The sequence below is a fragment of the Pan troglodytes genome, chromosome 1, assembly GCF_028858775.2.
Source record: "Pan troglodytes isolate AG18354 chromosome 1, NHGRI_mPanTro3-v2.0_pri, whole genome shotgun sequence".
In the NCBI taxonomy this organism is placed as follows: domain Eukaryota; kingdom Metazoa; phylum Chordata; class Mammalia; order Primates; family Hominidae; genus Pan; species Pan troglodytes.
Window position 1 is genome coordinate 169,068,203 of NC_072398.2, and position 19,853 is coordinate 169,088,055.

At 37.9% G+C, this 19,853-nt stretch overlaps 1 protein-coding gene across 14 annotated transcripts in view; it reads right to left on the reverse strand.

Moving 5' to 3' along the window:
* The window catches only part of PATJ (PATJ crumbs cell polarity complex component), a 421,434-nt gene that overhangs the window by 232,758 nt on the left and 168,823 nt on the right, over positions 1 to 19,853 (reverse strand). For 13 of the 14 annotated variants that reach the window (XM_063817330.1, XM_016919657.4, XM_016919650.4 and 10 more), the window contains 2 exons: positions 15,272 to 15,349; positions 2,127 to 2,226 (listed from right to left, as the gene is read on the reverse strand). In XM_063817330.1, the coding sequence (XP_063673400.1) occupies positions 2,127 to 2,226; positions 15,272 to 15,349 (178 nt within the window). The remainder of the gene's footprint in view (positions 1 to 2,126; positions 2,227 to 15,271; positions 15,350 to 19,853) is intronic. The other variant, XM_063817311.1, reaches the window with a different exon arrangement.

The following is a 19,853-nucleotide window of genomic DNA, read 5'->3' on the forward strand; positions in this document are numbered from 1 at the left end:
AGGACACTGCTGAGTCTGCCTATTTTAGGCATAAAAGTGATATTTAAAAGAGAACCCCAAATCACTCTGTACCTATTTCTTTTCTTTTTTTTAAGAGACGGTGTTTCACCATGTTGGTCAGGCTGGTCTTGAACTCCTGACTTCAGGTAAGCCGTCTGCCTCGGCCTCCCAAAGTGCTGGAATTACAGGCGTGAGCCACTGTGCCCAGCTGTACCTATTTCTGCAATCATAATGAGTTTTAAGTAACAGCAAGTATCGATGATGTTATAGGCTCTGGAGTAAGAGTACATGGGTTTGAACCCCATTTCTACTATTTGTTAGCTGTCTAACTTTGGACACATTCTTTAATTTCTCTGAGCTTTCATTTGTATAATTAGAACTTCACAAAGTTAGTATGTTGACTGAGTTAATACTACACATAAAGGCTTTAAAACAATGCCTGGCACATGGTAAACCAGAGCATTTACTAGATATCACACTGCCTGTACTAAGCTCTTCAAAAGCTTTTTCTCCTCTAGTTGTCACAACAATACTATGAGGCAGGTTATAAGATATTCGCTCACCCCCACATAGATAAGCAAGTGTGAATCATGAAGAAGTTAAATAACTTTTCCAAAAACTCACAACTAGCAAGTAATAGAACTAGGATTAGAACATAATCTTAGGTGCACACCTCAACCAGGTTTCCCAATAACTGGGCAAATACTGGCCTTCTAGGAAACCAGAATGTGTGAAGTAACAACAATTCAGCTCCATTCCGTGGCAGCTGACATGATATCTATATCAGAACAAGGAAATATATTACACATGTGCACATACATATCAACTTTATACACCATGTGTAGCTCTCCAAAAAGAAGCTGAGAACTAAAGCCCACAGTACACTTACACTTATCACACTTTATTCCCATGCCTTTGCATTATCCCTTCCAGGGTGGTGGCTCAATCAAGACAAAAGGAGCAATGTGTTATTCATTTCATAGCAGACTCGCTTAACACTGTTACTAAAAAGCAGATGGTATTCAACAAAGATTTATTGAATGCATGAAGAAAATGACACGAGAAAGGGCTTCATAAAATTGCAAAGTACAATTCAAGTTTTTATAACCAGCTTAATTATCATAAAGTTACATTTATTTTATATTTTATTTCTATTTATATATTCGTTATTATATTAAGAAAAATATAAATAGTAATTATTATAACCATAATAGGAGCTATAATACTTATCAAAGACTCACTATGTGGCAGGTTAAAGGCTTTATTGCTTTATTTTAATCCTCATTACAACCCTATGAAGTAGGTATCATTATTGTACCATTTTTATAGAGGAGGGCATATTTAAGGTCACACACTAGGAACTGCTAGAGTAAGAATTTTGACTCAATTTCAATATTGAACTCCTTTTCTATATTGTAGAAGGGAAAACATTCTGTTAAGGAAACATATGTTTCACATACCATAAAATTCACCAGTTTACAATGTATAAGTCAGTGATTTTAATATATTCACAAACTGTACAACCATCACCACTATCTAATCTTAGAACATTTCATCTCCTCCAAAAGAAATTTGGTATACATTAGCAATAGTATACACTCGACGCACATAAAAGAAATGCAAATTATTTTAGGTAAAGCCACAGTTAAATATATGTATGAATGGATATTTGATTCATCTAATGCAAAAGAAAATCATGAAATGAATTTTAAAGGACAAAATACAAGTTGGTGGGCCTTCAGTAATCCTGCATTAGCAACATCACTTTGAGTAAGGCAAGTAATCAACAACTGAAATCTACATCCAACCCAGATAATTATGGGTCAAATTCTAATTTCAAAGACTAGGGACATTTTTGTATTCACAACCACACAATAAGATTAGAAGGGAATATAGGAAAAATAGTGTACAACATAGCTTCCTTCAATATTCCCTTTCTCAGTGTCCAAGGGAAAAGCTTAGGAAATGATGCCACAAAAGCTTCAAAGGTATAGATTTGATTTTTTAGCATACATTCATGCACATTTTTGAAGAACTCACAGCCATATATTTGATAATTTACAACAGTCGTTAAAACATAATTTATTAAGTTCTGCATCTACCCTAAATAGTGAAAAGGCACTCACGGTCGGTAAAGGCATCTTCTTCTTCATTTTCATCACTGTCATCAGTTAGAGCTTTATAAGGAGGAGGAAGTTTCATTGGCGGTGGAGCAGTTCCTTGCCTCTGAAGACGCAAAATTTGAGAGAAGGGTTAAATGCTTCTTGTACAATGCTTTCTTCAATGACAAAAAGCATAAAAAGATAGTCTGGAAATATTTAGACCATACCCAACTTCATTCATATCATGAGGATTGTAAAACAAACACAATGTATTATTTTAGGCTTATGTTATAATATAAAAGTGACTCTGTGGTATAAACACACTAATGCAGAAAAACAGGAATTTAAGAGCAAGCTTTTAAGACTGCTGACCTACCTAAAAGAGTGCATTCTTTCTCTAGTGAGAAAGTCAGTTATTTGTATCTTCTATACATTGTAGAAGCTTAATTTTGTTATTAATCAGAAAATTCAAATGAAAGACATTTCTAAAATAAATGTAAAAGTAAAAACTATCCATTGTATTAATTCTACAATGATTTAAACTTTTTCTTCAATTGTAGAAGTTACAGATTTTAGTCTTTAAAAGACACCTGACATACCAAGATTTTCTAACTGAAAATGTATTCATCTATAATTTATAGATGGTCAACACACATTTTAACATTTTCAAAAAGAGATATCTTCATGATGAATAATTATATCTCCATAAATATTCATTCAATTCACATACCAAATGATACAGCACATCAATATTTGGTTCATACACACAATTAAAGTATAACTAAACTCTATGATCAAATTACCTCCACAGAATGAAGACATTTTCTTGAACGCTGGGAAAAATAAAACATGCCAAACTCAACGGTGAGACTCAAGCTGCTAAAAAGAATAGGAGCCGATATACCCAAGCACTCCACAAAAAACAAAATAACTGGATTATGCTACAGGATTTCAGTAAAGTACATTCAATTATGCTTTATATGACAAAACCACTAATGGCAGGATACACTTCAGTAAGTGGCCAATGAGTGGTCCATTACAGAAAGCAGGCTTGTAATAAATTCCTCCAAAATAGAAAACACTATTTGAGAGTCATAAAGGAAAGCACACACCCATATTTACTTAAGATAATGTCGAACCAAAGCAGAAACTATATACACTTGTAGAAAATCCAAAAATCTATAAAACGCAACAGTGATGGCAGAAGATGCCAAATACAAAAAGCCTCTTAGGCAATAGGAGAATACAGAAATGTGATCACTTTGTCTCTTTAATTCTTGTAAGTTGAAAAAAAAACTTAAAACTGAGTGAAATGAAGAGTAAAGGCAAATGAACTCTTTTCAGTAAACCTTTTCCTCAGAACCAGGATATTCTATATCAAAGACAATACTCAGAACAAAGACAGCCAGGTTTTAAACTAATATTAAGAGATGAATTCTCGGCCGGGCGCGGTGGCTCACGCCTGTAATCCCAGCACTTTGGGAGGCCGAGGCGGGCGGATCACGAGGTCAGGAGATCGAGACCATCCTGGCTAACACGGTGAAACCCCGTCTCTACTAAAAATACAAAAAATTAGCCGGGCGTGGTAGCGGGCGCCTGTAGTCCCAGCTACTCGGGAGGCTGAGGCAGGAGAATGGCGTGAACCCGGGAGGCGGAGCTTGCAGTGAGCCGAGATCGCGCCACTGCACTCCAGCCTGGGCGACAGAGCGAGACTCCGTCTCAAAAAAAAAAAAAAAAAAAAAAAAAAAGATGAATTCTCTTTAATGGAATTTTTCATATCTAAGGCAAAACTGTACCACTGATTTATTTATTTAGCTTCTACTGATATTCTTGAAAAAGAATATAGAATAAGCATGTCCTGGTCTCCTTATAGTCTGAATGTGGATTGCCAGATACTGCACGTGACAGAAGGGTGTGTACAGGGCCAGGCTCTCCCCAGATGTGGCAAAGGCAGCTGGAGCAAGGGATGTACAACTAGACCAGGTGATTATGACCTTCACGAGGGTAGAGCACAAAACAGACTCTGGTATCCTCAACTCTGAGAACAGTCCTGGGAACACAGTAGGCCTCCCTGAACTATTTGCTGAATGACTAAACAACTGGTTGTCACTTGTGCTGTTTGGGTTCCCTGACGCATTATTAACCTTAGAAAAATGTCAGAGATGCAAATAATTCTTGTTCAATGTCATTGCATATTAATTTTGTCTGGTAGAGATGCAAATGATTTTAGTCCTGTAGAAAAGATCACTTCAAAGGTTACAGTTTTATTGCCCTGTAAGACATTAACCAGTTTTGTATCTAAATTGGAATCTTAAGCATTCTTTCTTTTAGCACTCTCTTCAATAGCACTTCACTCTCTTCAATTCTCTCTGAACCAGGCTTACCATCTTATTGGTTCCCTCATTAATGAGTTAAACAAATACCTGGCACCTGCACATTTTGCATAATTTTCAGTCATGTTTTTATTTTTTTCTTAAATTATACTTTGAACAGTTTTGGAGGTCCCACAGAGATGCTCAAGCAGACTCACCTACCAGAACCAATTAAATCGTGATGCCTCAGAGATGCAATTCATGAGCTGTTTAAGCCCATTTACATGATTTTTTGGCACCCACAGTTAATTCCAAGTGGCAACAAACTTTGCTTTTTTGACAGTTTCTCTGATTTTTATTTCCAGTTCTATGATTTTGTTTCTGATATGAAACCAAGTTTGGTTCTGATATGTACTTGTAATTCCTCGCTGATAGTAGGAATAAATGAAGTTTGGTTTTATGGTCTGACCATTTAGAGTTGTTGGGATGAGAATCTATAATATGCTGCTTCTATAAAGATCTATTCTCGATTGATTGAGAGACAACAGAGAATGCATTTTTTAGTCTTTTTGTTTGCCTGTCTGTCTTTTTGTACAAGAACATGTCTTGGGTCCTACTGGAAAGAACAGCTCTTTAACGTAAAACCAGTAGGGTTTTACATTCCTATGTCTACATTTGACATATGGCTATAGCTGCAGGACAGAAGCTGAATACATTGTGTATCTGCACTGGAGAAAGAAAAGTCCTTACCTTTCATTTTGAGTGTGAAATATTTTCCTACCTTCAGAGCATATTAATAAATTAGATGTAAATCTCTCAAAATAAAGAATCTCTTTCTGATTGTTTTATAGAAGTGAGCATTATTTAAATGTAATATTCCCAGAGTTTCCAGAAAATAGTTGACTAAAGTTATACTACTTTAAATGTACAAGCCTTTCAATAATAATTTTAAGAATCTCTTTTTCACAAAAACCACAAACTCAGAATCATTTTTATATAAGGATCCAAATTCACATAATCAAAGTTCATAATCTCTTGAAGAAAGAGAATATGTGAAATAACACTGAAGAAAACCTTAGAAAATAGCCAAGAGTTTTTAGGAACCTACAGTTAATACTAGTATTTCTTTTCTGTTTTTGAGACAGAGTCTCACTCTGTCATCCAGGCTGGAGTGCAGTGGTGCCATCTCAGCTCACTGTAACCTCCGTCTCCTGGGTTCAAGCAATTCTCCTGCCTCAGCCTCCCAAGTAGCTGGGATTACAAGCTCGTACCACCACACTTGGCTAATTTTTGTATTTTTGGAAGAGATGGGGTTTCACCATGTTGGTCAGGCTGGTCTTGAACTCCTGTCAGATGATCTTTCTGCCTCGGCCTCCCAAAGTGCTGGGATTACAGGCATGAGCTATTGTGCCTGGCCAGTATTTCTATAAATCCTGATTGCCTATTCTTTCACTCTACGTAATGCAAAACAGGTCAAAAAACAGTGAACTGAGGCAAACTAGAACAAAACTAGAGACTCATTCAAGATCTGCTCATTAGTTTTCTGTTCGTTTGTTTTTAGTCACTTTTTTTTTTTTTTTTTTGAGATGGAGTTTCAGTCTTGTCGTCCAGGCTCGAGTGCAATGGCGAGATCTCAGCTCACTACAACCTCTGCCTCCTGGGTTCATGCGAGTCTCCTTCCTCAGCCTCCCAAGTAGCTGGAATTATAGGCATGTGCCACCATATCCGGCTAATTTTTTTTGTATTTTTAGTAGAGACAGGGTTTCACCATGTTGCTCAGGCTGGTCTCAAACTCCTGGCCTCAGGTGATCCACCCACCTCGGCCTCCCAAAGTGCTGGGATTACAGGCGTGAGCCACCACGCCCGGCTAGTCACTCTCTCTTTTTAAAGTGAATGATCTCAAACCAAACCTAGACCTCTGTTAGAAATGAGTTTCAGGTGATTTGTATTGTCAATGATTCTAGAGAACATGTCTTGCTTTTATATTAAGGAGAAAATAAGATAAACAAAAAAAAACTTCTTCTAGTGATAATAATTTTTAAAGAGATAGATTAGTCTCCTGGCCTCCTAACCTTGAAAAGCGTACGCTCCCAAAGCATGCTGGGCACATTTTTATTTTCATAGTAATTACATTCTCTTTATTTCACTACATGTGGCACCATGATCTGAATGCCTCTTATGGTGAAGGCGCCTTGTCATTCCAGAATGTAGTAAAATGCTTGGCATCTAAGATGCAATTTCAGAGAAAAGTAATACAGTAAAAAGAGCATTCTGCAACCACTAAAAGACCATCTGTAATGAAGATGTAGATTCTGATATGATTTCTCCTGTTGCCACATTAATGCAGTGGCTAGGTGTTTTTCTTTGTGACAAATAACTCAGTTGACTTTTGGTATCACTGGGCTCCTACTGGGGTTTTTACTGAATGCAAATATCCTTGCCATGTATTGAAATTCAATTGGTTTAATGGAGCAGTCCAAAGTTGATAAGAATCACACATTTACTTTTTTCTTTCCTGGGATCTTATGTGGAATTTTCCTGAACTGATTACATTATCTTGTTCCCAGATGTGGCTGGAGTAGTAACAAGTTCATTCACCTACGTGGTGTTCATTGTCTGTGTCCCCACAGAGTATTACCTTATATGTTTCCTTTTTGATGTTATATCCCCAGATTGTTGCACAGTAACTGGTTCACTATAGGTAACCAATAAACACTTGATGAATGTTCACATCTTTGCATCTACATATGAATTGACAAAATTCCAGCAATAGGGTAGATTAGATATTCTGAAGAACCCTTCTTAACCACATAAAAATGACAGATTAAAGTTTAAACAGTGCTTTTGTGACATGTGACTGAAGTCAGAAACAAAAATCCTAAATCAGGAGGTCCAGTGGAGCACTGGAAGGTGACACTTGCCTGGAGGGCATCTGCCAATCCTTGGAAACCTAAAGCCAGAGATCTCTTTTGATTTTAGGACTCTTTATTCATTCAAGAAATATATATGATGCCAGGCAGTGTTCTGGGTGATAGAGGGAGAGTAATAATGCAACAGATGAGGTCCCTGCCCTCATGGAGCTTAAATTCCAGTCCCTTCCAGATGTCACATTTTGTGGGTTTCCATGTCTTGTCCCCAAATTACTTTAAAGTAGCAGTTACTGGCCAAGCATGGTGGCTCACATCTATGATTCCAGCTTTCGGGAGGCTGAGGCGGGCAGATCACCTGATGTCAGGAGTTCAAGACCAGCCTGGCCAACATGGTGAAACCCCATTTTCACTAAAAAAATAAAAAAATTAGCCAGGTGTGGTGGTGTGCACCTGTAGTCCCAGCTATTCAGGAGTCTGAGGCAGGAGATTTGCTTGAACCTGAGGGGTGGAGGTTGCGGTGAGCTGAGATTGCACTACTGCACTCCAACCTGGGTGACAGAGGGAGACTCCATTTTGAAAAAAAATAAAAATAATAAAAATAAAGTAGCAGTTACTGATTCTATCCTGTTTGCCTTGCCCCACTAGAAATGCAAGCTGCAAGATAGCAGGAATTTTTTTGTCTTTAACAGCTTTAATTCAATATATTGAAGTATAATTGACATGTACAAAACTGCACACATTTAAAGGATACAATTTGAATCCATCACCACAATCAAGATAGTGAACATAACCATCATCCCTAAAAATCTGTTCATGTCTTTTTTAAATCCCTCCTTCCCACCTCTTCCCCTGACACCTCATTCCCAAGGAACCCCTGATCTGTTTTCTCTCACTACAGATTGTATTTTCTAGACATTTTTACAAATATAATCATCCAGTATCTACACATTTTTATTTAATGAGAGATAAGGATTTAATGAGTCCCAAGTGCCCCCTTGAGGCCAAGGAAGGTGGGAAGTTAGACTAAAAATATCACCCTCCCAAATTCCTATCCCTGAAAATAAAGGCTTGTACCTCTAAAAGATTGACAAAGAATTCTGCAACTAATTACCTGCAATCTGTAGGGAAAAAGAAACACCTCTGCAAGCAATAATCACCATCTTCTGGAATCTTATATATTACCTATGCTTATTAATAGGTGTCCCTCTAAAAAAACCCGCAACAGCCTGATCATATGACATGTGCTACTGCTAATCTGAATATAATCTTTGTGATTAAAATCTGAACTGAAAGACAGTGGCCAATCCGGTTAAACAGACAATCCTTTAATTTGGTAAACAACCTAATGACACTTTTCCTCATCTTTTTGCAAAAACTCTTTCCTTAAATCCTCAAGGAGTCAGTGTCTTGACTGGCCCCCATGTATATGTCTGTAATTAAAGATGTCCCATGGGTTCAATTCAGTTATGTCTTTTTTCCTAATGGGGTGAAATCTGTAGTAGATAAAGGTTTAAAAAAATAAACAAACCAAAATATTGATCACAGAAGATATATTTCCTGGTCTTTGTCTTAGCTTGAGGTGGAAGAGAAAAAGAGGAAAAAGGTGCACCTTAAGAATTCCATACAAGAGGCCAGGTGCGGTGGTTCATGCCTGTAATCCCAGCACTTTGGGAGGCTGAGGCAGGTGGATCACCTGAGGTCAGGAGTTCAAGACCAGCCTGGCCAACATGGTAAAACCCCATCTCTACTAAAAATATAAAAATTAGCTGGGCATGGTGGGCACTCCTGTAATCCCAGCTACTCAGGAGGCTGCAGCAGGAGAATCACTTGAACACGGGAGGTGGAGGTTGCATGAGCAGAGATCACTCCACTGCACTCCAGCCTGGGCAACAGAGCGAGACTCTGTCTCAAAAAAAAAAAAAAAAAAAAAAAAAAAGGAATTCCATACAAATCTAGATTCACTGAAGTTAAAGACCTGACTTCATTTTATGTGTGTGGCTTAACAAATTCCAACCCAACATGCCAGGCAAATTTAAAAAGAAAGTCAACATGGTTTCAGTGATAGTGGGTATATTAGTCCATTTTCATGCTACTAATAAAGACATACCCGAGACTGGGAAGAAAAAGAGGTTTAATGGACTTACATTTCCATGAGGCAGGAGAGGCCTCATAATCGTGGTGGAAAGCAAGGAGGAGCAAGTCACATCTTATGTGGATGGTGGCAGGCAAAGACAGAGAGCTTGTGCAGGGAAACTCCTGGTTTTAAAACCACCAGATCACACTATCACGAGAGTAGCACAGGAAAGACCCACCCCCATGATTCAATTAGCTCCCACCAGGTCCCTCCCACAACACTTGAGAATTCAAGGTGAGATTTGGGTGGGGAGACAGCCAAACTGTATCAGTGGGTGAAACAGATGTTTAAGGTATTACTAAACACTGCCACATATTAATAAAAGGGCCAATTTCCCAAGGATGATATAAAAATTTTAAACTTGGATGTACTTAATAAATTAACTTGAAAACATGTGAAATAAAAACTAAAAATACACAAAAAACAGACTAATTTTAGTATCAAAAGGGGCAATCATTAGGTTATGCTAACAAAAAAAATCAGTAAGTATAAGAAATCGGAATAACTCAAATAGTTAGTTTGATCTATCAACTTTTTATAAAAACCTGTACTCAATAACTAAATAATAGCTATCCTTTTTAATCACAAATATAACATTTCATAATAACTATGTGCTAGGCCATTAAAAACATGTCTAAACCAATGTCAAAGAATTAATATTACATACACAACAATCTCTGATTATAGCTAAATTAGAAAATAAGAACAAAAAGATTTTTAAAAATATTCATGTGGAAACTTCAAAATATATTTCTAAATACATTTTGGGTCAAAGAGAAATCACATTGGAACCTAAAACAAAAACAAAAACAAACAAACAAACAAAAAACCCTTAGTACCAAAAAACAGAAATTCAATTTAAAATTTTAGAATGTAGTAAACAGGAACTTAGCAAAACTTAGGCTAGGGGCAGTGGCTCAAACCTGTAACCCCAGCATTTTGGGAGGCTGAGGTAGGCAGATTGCTTTAGCCCAGAAGTTTGAGATCAGCCTGCGCAACATGGCAAAACCTCATCTCAAAAAAAAATACAAAAAACTAGCTGGGCGTGGTGGTGCGCGTCAGTGGTCTCAGCTACTTGGGAGGCTCAGATGGGAGGACTACTGGCAGTGAGGTTGCAGTGAGCCATGATTGCCCCACTGCACTCCATCCTGGGCAACAGAGTAAGGGCTGTGTCTCCAAAAAAAAAGGAAAAGAAAGAAAAAATTTATAACCTTAAATGATTATTTTAGACAAGAAAGAAAGTAGAAAATAAATAATCTCTGCATTTAACTAAAGATTATTAAGGGGTGAAAAAGGGGAATGAATTCAAACAAGGAAGCAAGGCAATATAAAGATGAGAACAAAATTAATTAAGCAGAAAAAAGATATAACAGATAAGACGAACACACTTCAAAAGGTAATTCTTCAGAAAAAAAATTAAATGAAAAATTACTTTCAAGATTAATCAAGAAAAAGATATAGCAAATAATTACCAATTTTATTTTTTACAATTTATTTTATTTTTCATTATTATTTGTTTTATTTTATTTTTTACTTTTTAAAAATTTTTTTGAGACAGGGTTTTGCCCTGTCCCCTAGGCTGGAGTGCAGTGGTGTGACCATGGCTCACTGCGGCCTTCCCTGGCTCAAGTGATCCTCCCAGCTCAGCCTCCCAAGTAGCTGGGACTACAGGTGCACACCACCACACCCAGCTAATATTTTATATCTTGTAAAGACAGGGTCTTCCCAGGTTGCCCAGGCTGGTCTTGGAACTTCTGGGCTAAAGCAACCCTCCTACTTAGGCCTCCTAAAGTTCTGGGATTACAGGAGTGAGCCACCAGGCCTGGCCATAATTACCTATTTCAGAATGAAAAAGAACTACTATGAACGGAGCAGAGATGATTAAAGTTAAGAGAAATGGCTGGGCACGGTGGCTCAGGCCTGTAATCCTAGCACTTTGAGAGGCGGAGGTGGGCAGATTGCCTGAGCTCAAGAGTTCAAGACCAGCCTGGGCAACACGGTAAGACCCGTCTCTACTAAAAAATATACAAAAATTTAGCCAGGCATGGTGGCGCATGCCTGTAATCCCAGCTACTCGGGAGGCTGAGGCATGAGAATCAATTGAATCTGGGAGGCGGAGGTTGCAGTGAGAGCTGATGCCATGCCACTTCACTCCAGCCTGGGTGACACAGCAAGACTGTCTCCAAAAAAAAAAAAAAAAAAAAAGAATACACAAACAACTTTATGCCAACAAATGTAAAAAACTTAGGTGATATTAATATTCCTACAAGAGTCAATGACCAAAAATGACTCTAGAAGAAACAGAAAATCTGAATGATTCAATAACTATTAAAGAACTAAATCAGTATTTAAAATTTTTCCCACATAGAAAACACAGGCCCACAACGGCTTCATAGGGTAGCTTGACTAAAGATTGAAGGAATTGATAATGTTTTCTTTCTTTCTTTTCTTTTTTTTTTTTTTGAGACAGAGTCTCGCTCTGTCGTCCAGGCTGGAGTGCAGTGGCGCCATCTTGGCTCACTGCAACCTCCACCTCCCAGGTTCAAGTGATTCTCCTGCCTCGGCCTCCCAAGTAGCTGAGATTACAGGTGCATGCCACCACGCCCAGCTAATTTTTGTATTTTTAGTAGAGACGGGGTTTCGCCATGTTGGTCAGGCTGGTCTTGAACTCCTGACCTTGTGATTCGCCCACGTTGGCCTCCCAAAGTGCTAGGATTGCAGGCATGAGCCACCACACCTGGCCAATAATTTCTTTTTTTATACAAACTCTCAGAGAACTTAAAAGAACACATGCTCCTACCGATCATTTTAGTAGTTTACCATAACCAAAGCCAGATAGGACAGTATATAAATGAAAATTTCCAGGCAAATCTCACTCATGACCATGGATGGAAAAATCCTAAAATAAATATCAGCAATGGGGAAAAACAAAACAAAACAAATAAATTGCATTCCAGTAATTCAAGATTGGTTCAACATTCTGAAATCTATTAATATAATTTACTACATTAAAGGATTCAAGGAAAAAAATTTATAGATGCACATACTTCTTTCACTGGAGATTAGTAATATATCTGATTAAATTCAATGCCAGTGCCATTCATGGTAAAAATTCTTAGCAAAGTGGGAATGAAAGAGAGTATTTCCTTAACCTGATTGAAGCCACCTTTGCAAAAATTATAACTGTCAGAAAACTATGGCAGTGAAAGAGACCTGACCTAACCAACTCCATCTTGCCTTTAACCTCCAATATCTTGGCCTTGTTCATCCCTGTGCATAGGCCAAGCTGACCATAGGAGGAATTTAGTTTATAGTTAAACTTTGGAACAAAGATGGTAACAGCTCTTTTCCAAAACAAACCCCCTACTTGCCTAGGGACCAGACCATCTTTGCAAAACCAACAAATTAGCCACAAGATTAGAAATTATGGTTTAGGAGTCATGCAGTCAGAAGCCACACGATTCCTAACCTCCTCAGTTGCTTCCATGGATAATGTTACTATTATAAAAACTAAGATTAGTGTTTAAGGTATTTTCCAGACTCTGTATTCTGATGGATCAGCCGACGTACCCAGACTGGTAAACTGACTTCTCTGGTCTTCTGCCTCACCTCCCCCAAGGAACTGACTCAGCACAAGAGGACAGTTTTGGACTCCCTATGATTTCATCACCAACCAAACTAATCAGCATTCCCCATTCCCTACCCCCAAAACTATCTTTGAAAGAAGACCCTAGCCTCCAAATTTTCAGGGAGGCTGATTCAAGTAATAATACAATTCCGGTCTCCCATTTAGTCAACTCTGTATGCATTAAACTCTTTCTCTACTGCAATTCCCCTGTCTTGATAAATCGACTGCATTTGGGCAGTGGGTAAGATGAACCCATCAGACAGTTACATGACAGATTATCTACAAATACCTACAGTACATCATATTCAACAGTGAAATATTAAAAGCTTTTCCTTAAATATCAGGAAGAAAAATGACAAGAATGTTAGCTATCATTACTTCTACTAAACACAGTACTGGAGGTCTTAGCAGATACAACAAAATGAGAGAAAGAAAGATTGGAAAGGGAAAAAGAAAACTACCTTATTCCAAAGAGTTTATTATTTATTATATGTATAGAAAATCCAAAAATAAAAATCTACATAGAATAAGAATTTGAGATTCATATTCTTATTAAAAATATCATATATACATATATATATATATATGGAGCAGACACACAAAGACACTAAAAGGTTCTATATGAAAAGTTTAATAAGTTTATCTTTAGGTGGTAGGTTTATATTTTTATTTTTTTGTTTCACCATTATGGTTTTCCCAGTATTCTCCACTAGATTATTGTATGTTTTAAAAGAATAATGTTACAAGATGTCAAAAAAATATATAAAAGTCAATTTTATGTCTACATACTAGAAACAAACAGAAAACACAGTTTAAAGAGATACCATTAAATAGCAAAATAAAATACCTAGGAATAAATCAAGATTTCAGTATCTTTTTAAAGAAAATTATAGGCCAGGCGCAGCAGCTCGTGCCTGTAATCCAAGCACTTTGGGAGGCCGAGGCGGGTGGATCACAATGTCAAGAGATCGAGACCATCCTGGCCAACACGGTGAAACCTTGTCTGTACTAAAAATACAGAAATTAGCTGGGCATGGTGGCACATGCCTGTAATCCCAGCAACTTGGGAGGCTGAGGCAGGAGAATCCCTTGAACCCAGGAGGTGGAGGTTGAAGTGAGCCAAGATTGCGCCACTGCACTCTGGCCTGGCGACTGAGCAAGACTCTGTCTCCCAAAAAAAAAAAAAAAAAAAAAAGAAAGAAAAGAAAATTATAAAAATTAATTAAAAGAAATAAAAGAATTTAACAAATTAAAAGATCATATTAATGGCTTAAAAGTCTCAACATCCAAAAGATATAACTTCTTTCTAAGTTAATCTATAGATTCAACAAAATTCCAACCAAAATCCCCAAAGAAACTTTTGTGGAATTTAATAATCTGATTCTAAATGGATATGGAAAATAAAAATGATATAAATAGTTAAGACATGTCTAAGAAGAAGAAACATATAAAAGAAAGTGCTCTATCAGGAAACAAGATTGATTACTAGGCTTTAATAATTCCGTCAGTGCAGCATTTGTACTGGGATAGACAAGTTGATCAAATGGAACAAAGAGAAAGCTTAGAAACAGACTCCCCCTTGTAACCTGAGATACAGCAGAGTTGGACTGCAAATCAGTGGGTAAAGGAGGTCTATTTTAAAACAGTGGGACAGTAATTCCCCAAGAGAACAATAAGTTCTCTTGATGAGAAAAAATGAAAATTCATCCATACTTGACACCACATCTTAAAATAATTTTTAGGTCAACAGATTCTACTTTAATAGAGGTGGGCAAACAGGAATGGAGGATTAATTCTGATTGACAGGAAGGATAGTTTTCTCAGGAGAGATGACCTTTGATGTGGTCCTTGAAGAATGAAAAGGATTCTTATGGGAGAGCAATGTGGGAAATGGACTTCCAGGCGAGAGCAGCAAGATCAAAGTCTCAGTGTGAGAGGCATGTTCTGGGAATGGACAAACAACCAGCCTGTCTGAACAGGAAAGAAATCTATAGACGTTGATGGCTGACTGGCCGTTTATAGTATTTTTGCATCTATGCTGCACCAGGTTTCTGTCCTCCATCCTGGTAAGAACCAGTCATATTTGCAGGGAAATAATTATAAATATAGTGCTTCTACAACACTGACACTCATCAAAAAGCCACTTCTATTATAGCCCAGATATGGAAAACAAAAACAAAAACAAAACAAAAACATTTTTTAAATCCTTGAGAAGTTCAAGCTACCTTTTCTTTCTTTTCTTGGGTGTCCTGGTTCTGGTTACTGGTGATTTTGTTGGCCTTGTTATGTACATTAGGAATGACCTATGGTGACAAAAAAAGGGGTGGGGGGAAGAAAAAGTTTAAATGACATAATCATTCCTTTTTTTTTCCCTTGACATTCCACAATGGAGAATTTTTTTTCAATCATTACATTTCTTTTTTTTTCTTTTTCTGAGATGGAGATTCGCTCTTGTCATCCAGGCTGGAGTGCCATGGCACAATCTCTGCTCACTGTAACCTCCGCCTCCTGGGTTCAAGCACTTCTCCAGCCTCAGCCTCCTGAATAGCTGGGGTAATAGGCGCCTGCCACCACACCCAGCTAATTTTTGTATTTTTAGTAGAGATGGAATTTCACCATGTTGGCCAAGCTGCTCTCAAATACCTGACCTCAGATGATCCGCCCGCCTCAGCCTCCCAAAGTGCTGGGATTACAGGCGTGAGCCACTGAGCCTGGCCTATCATTACATTCCTTAATGTATTTGTTTAAACAGCTAAAATCTTAACTTTGTAACTTCATCTAAAGAGTAAAAGTATGAGAAGTACAATTCAAAGCAAACAATAAAACTTGGAAAGCCTGAGAAGATACATAACTCTAAAATATTATAAAGTTATATATATGCCATCAGGGCATAAAAATGCAGGTTTCTGTATGTAGATCCAGAAGCTGAAGACGAAAAAGACTAAAAACAAGTTCACATACTGACTGTAATCCAAACATCACATTTTGCAAGATAGAGTTTTAGGGGTGATCTAATTAATTATCCAAGAACATAGGATAACACATCTGTTTGACAGATTTACCTTATTCATCATTGTACCCCCAGTTCAAGCATGTTATCTCTCACACTGTGTGTACTCAATATTCCACTATCACTATTAGCATAAGGATGAATTAACAAATCTATTCCCACCACTGAATAAGCTTAATGAGAGTAGAACTCAGTATTATTTTTCACTATTTCTCTGGTGCTCAGAAATGGCCTAATACATAGCTGTACGTAATAAATGTTTATAAATGAACGAACCAGTTTAATTTTATAAAAAGAAGCTCCTCAAAGAGCTAGCACAGATAATCTTGGCATAAAATCTGGTGAGAGACATGAAGATTAAAAGAAAAAAATAGGCCAAGTATAGTGGCTCATATCTGCAATCCCAGCACTTTGAGAGGCTAAGGCAGGAGGATCGCTGGAGTCCAGGAGTTTGAGACCAGCCTGGACAACAAAGGGAGACTCCATCTCTACAAAAATTTACAAATTAGCTGGGTGTGTTGGCGTGCGCCTGTAATCCCAGATACTTGTGGGGCTGAGGTCGAGGCTACAGTGAGCCACAGTTGCACCACTGAACACCAGCCTGGGTGACAGGGCAAGATCCTGATTCAAAAAATACATAAACAAATTAAAAAGAAAAAGACAAAAAAAAACTCCTTGCTCAGAAAATTAAAAGACTGCCTGCCTGGAGATGATTAAAAACAAAACAAAAAGCCCATTTTCCCCTAAATGCAATTTAAGATTAAATTTTCATTTTTAATATAGAATGTAAATAAAGTTTAGAATGAGAAAGTCTCAGAAACGTGTCATTTACGTAAAGAACAACAGTAATGATACACTAACATATATACAGTGCTATGTGAAGAGGCACTGTGCTACTAGTAACCTAATATTTCTATCTCTGTTTAATACATATAACAACCTAAGACAGATTTCAAAGACTGGTGGGGTTTACAGGCATGTGTTCCTTGTCCTGAAGAATCTTAAACAAAACACTTTGCCTCCCTGACAAGTCAGAAACTATCTGCCCACACTACTACTTTCTCCCATAGAAAAATTAGCTGATGCTAAATAGAAGCTTTGGGATGAGACAGAATGTCAGCTGCCACTCACAATGTTTACGCTGCCTTCCCTCCCCTCCCCTCCTCTCTCCCTTCCCCGCCCCTCTCCCCTCCCCTCCCCTCCCCTCCCTCCCTCCCTTCCCTCCCTCTCTCTCTCTTTCTTATCTTTCTTTCTTTCATTGGTTTGTTCATTCGCTGAGACAGAGTCTCACTCTGTCACCCAGGCTGGAGTGCAGTGGCCACTGAAGTGCAGTCTTGGCTCACTGCAACCTGTGTCTCCCAGGTTCAAGCAATTCTTGTGCCTCATTCCCAAGTAGCTGAGGTTACAAGTGTAAACCACTGCACTCAGCTACTTTTTCTATTTTTAATAGAGACAGGGTTTCACCATGTTGGCCAGGCTGGTCTCCAACTCCAAGACCTCAAGTGATCCTCTCACCTCAGCCTCCGAAAGTGCTGGGATTACAGGCGTGAGCCACTGCGCCCAGCCCACTGTTTTTCAAATAGCAGAGAAATGTTCTTCTGTACATATATCTTTAGCAAAATTTAGAAGACAAAATGCTCAATGAGACTCCACCTTTCAGGAAAACAGAAGACTGTATTTCTCGTGAAAGCAAAAATATATTTATAGGTGATTAATATGCAAAATGTTCATGTGTCAAAAAAAGTAGGTACCCTTATAGAACAATGGTATTGGTAAGCACAACTGGAATATAGGAAGAAAGAAAGCAACACGTGATGATAAACATAATGAGCTGAAGATATCCAATTTCAAAAGGATTTTTTAATATAAAAATATATATATAAATATAGAATGAAAATAAAGTTTAGAATAAATGAGAAAGTCTCAGAAATGTGTCATTTATGTAAAAAAACAGCAGTAATGATACATTAACATATATACAGTGCTATGTGAAGAGGCACTGTGCTAGTACCTAATATTTCTATCTCTGTTTAATACATATAACAACCTAAGTCAGATTTCAAAGACTGGTGGGGTTTATAGGCATGTGTTCCTTGTCCTGAAGAATCTTAAACAAAACACTTTGCCTCCCTGACAAGTCAGAAACTATCTGACTTGTCATATATATGATATATATATATATAAATATATATATGATGTTTCTGTGAAGTGCAGTTATGTTATTAAGTGGAAAAAATTACCTTACAGAAAAACTTTCTACGGGCCTTACTCTCAAACAAGTATTTGCCAAGTACATCCAAGTAGATACACACATTTTTCCAGAAGGCTGAAAATACACTTGAGAAAGTCAGGGTAAGAAGATTTAAAAGGTGTATTGGTGGCTAGGCGCGGTGGCTCACTTTGGGAGGCCGAGGTGGGCGGATCACGAGGTCAGGAGTTCGAAACCAGCCTGACCAACATGGTGAAACCTCATCTCTACTAAAAATACAAAAATTAGCTGAGCGTGGTGGCATGCACCTGTAATCCCAGCTACTCAGGAGGCTGAGGCAGAAGAATTACTTGAATCTGGGTGGCGGAGGTTGCAGTGAGCTGAGATCACACCACTGCATTCCAGCCTGGGCGAAGAGCGAGACTCTGTCCCAAAACAAACAAACAAACAAAAAACAACAACAAAAAAACCCCAAGAAAGTGTACTGGTGATGCTCCTAAGGCAGCTGATAATGCACACAGATAAAAACAACCGCTCAATTCATAGTGTTGAGGAGAATGTTTATGTGACCAAGGTACTTTTAGACATCACCTTTGATGGGCACAACATTAGAAAATGACTTATTTTGGGGGTTTTAAGGAAAGTTCAAAATTTAATGTAAACTAGATAAAAATGATTAAGCATTGCCTATATTTTCTATTTCTGGATAATCAGTACTACTTGCAATAATAAGTAAACCAAAGACAGCACCATTTTACAAAGACATGAAACTTGATTCTCCTTTCATTTGCCTCACTCAATAAGAATCACTTTGCCCTGTCCAGGTGCAGTGGCTCATGCTTGTAATCCCAACACTTTGGGAGGCCGAGGCAGGAGGTTTACTTGAGCCTGGAGTTCAAGACTTGCCTGAGGAATAAGGGGAGACCCTGTCTGCGGGAAAAAAATCAAAAACTAGCTGGGCATGGTGATCCATGCCTGTGGTCCCAGCCACTTGGGAGGCTGAACTGGGAAGATTGCTTGAGCCAAGGAGATCAGGGCTTCAGTGAGTCATGATTGTGCCACTGCACTCAGCCTGGGTGACAGAATAAGACCCTGTCTCAAAAAAAAAAAAAAAAAAAAGAGTCACTTTGCCCTATAAACAAAGTTGAAAATGGAACAAGTCATGGACATGGTAATTAACATCATCAATGGGATATGCTCCCTTGGCTAGAACCACAGATGGTTCAATGCCTGATGAACTGAATGTACAATGTGACAGTCTATTATACTACATAGGGAATAAGTAACTTGAGCATGGCATGGTGCTGAAGAGATTTTCTTTGTTTGAATAATTGAAAGAAATTGCACTGTTTGTGTCATCCAAACAAAACTTTCCACCTCAGCTCACTAGCAAAGGTTGGACTGAAAGCTTAGCCTTTTTGGCAGGTCACTGACAGCTGGCCACACAAATGTATAATTTGATTGGCTCATTCTCATTCAAAATTATTGATTTGGAAGTATAATTTGGCAAAGAACAATCTGGCCAATTTTCCTGTTGAACTAGGTTTCCAGAAATAAAAGCCATGGCCTCAACTACATTCTCAATATT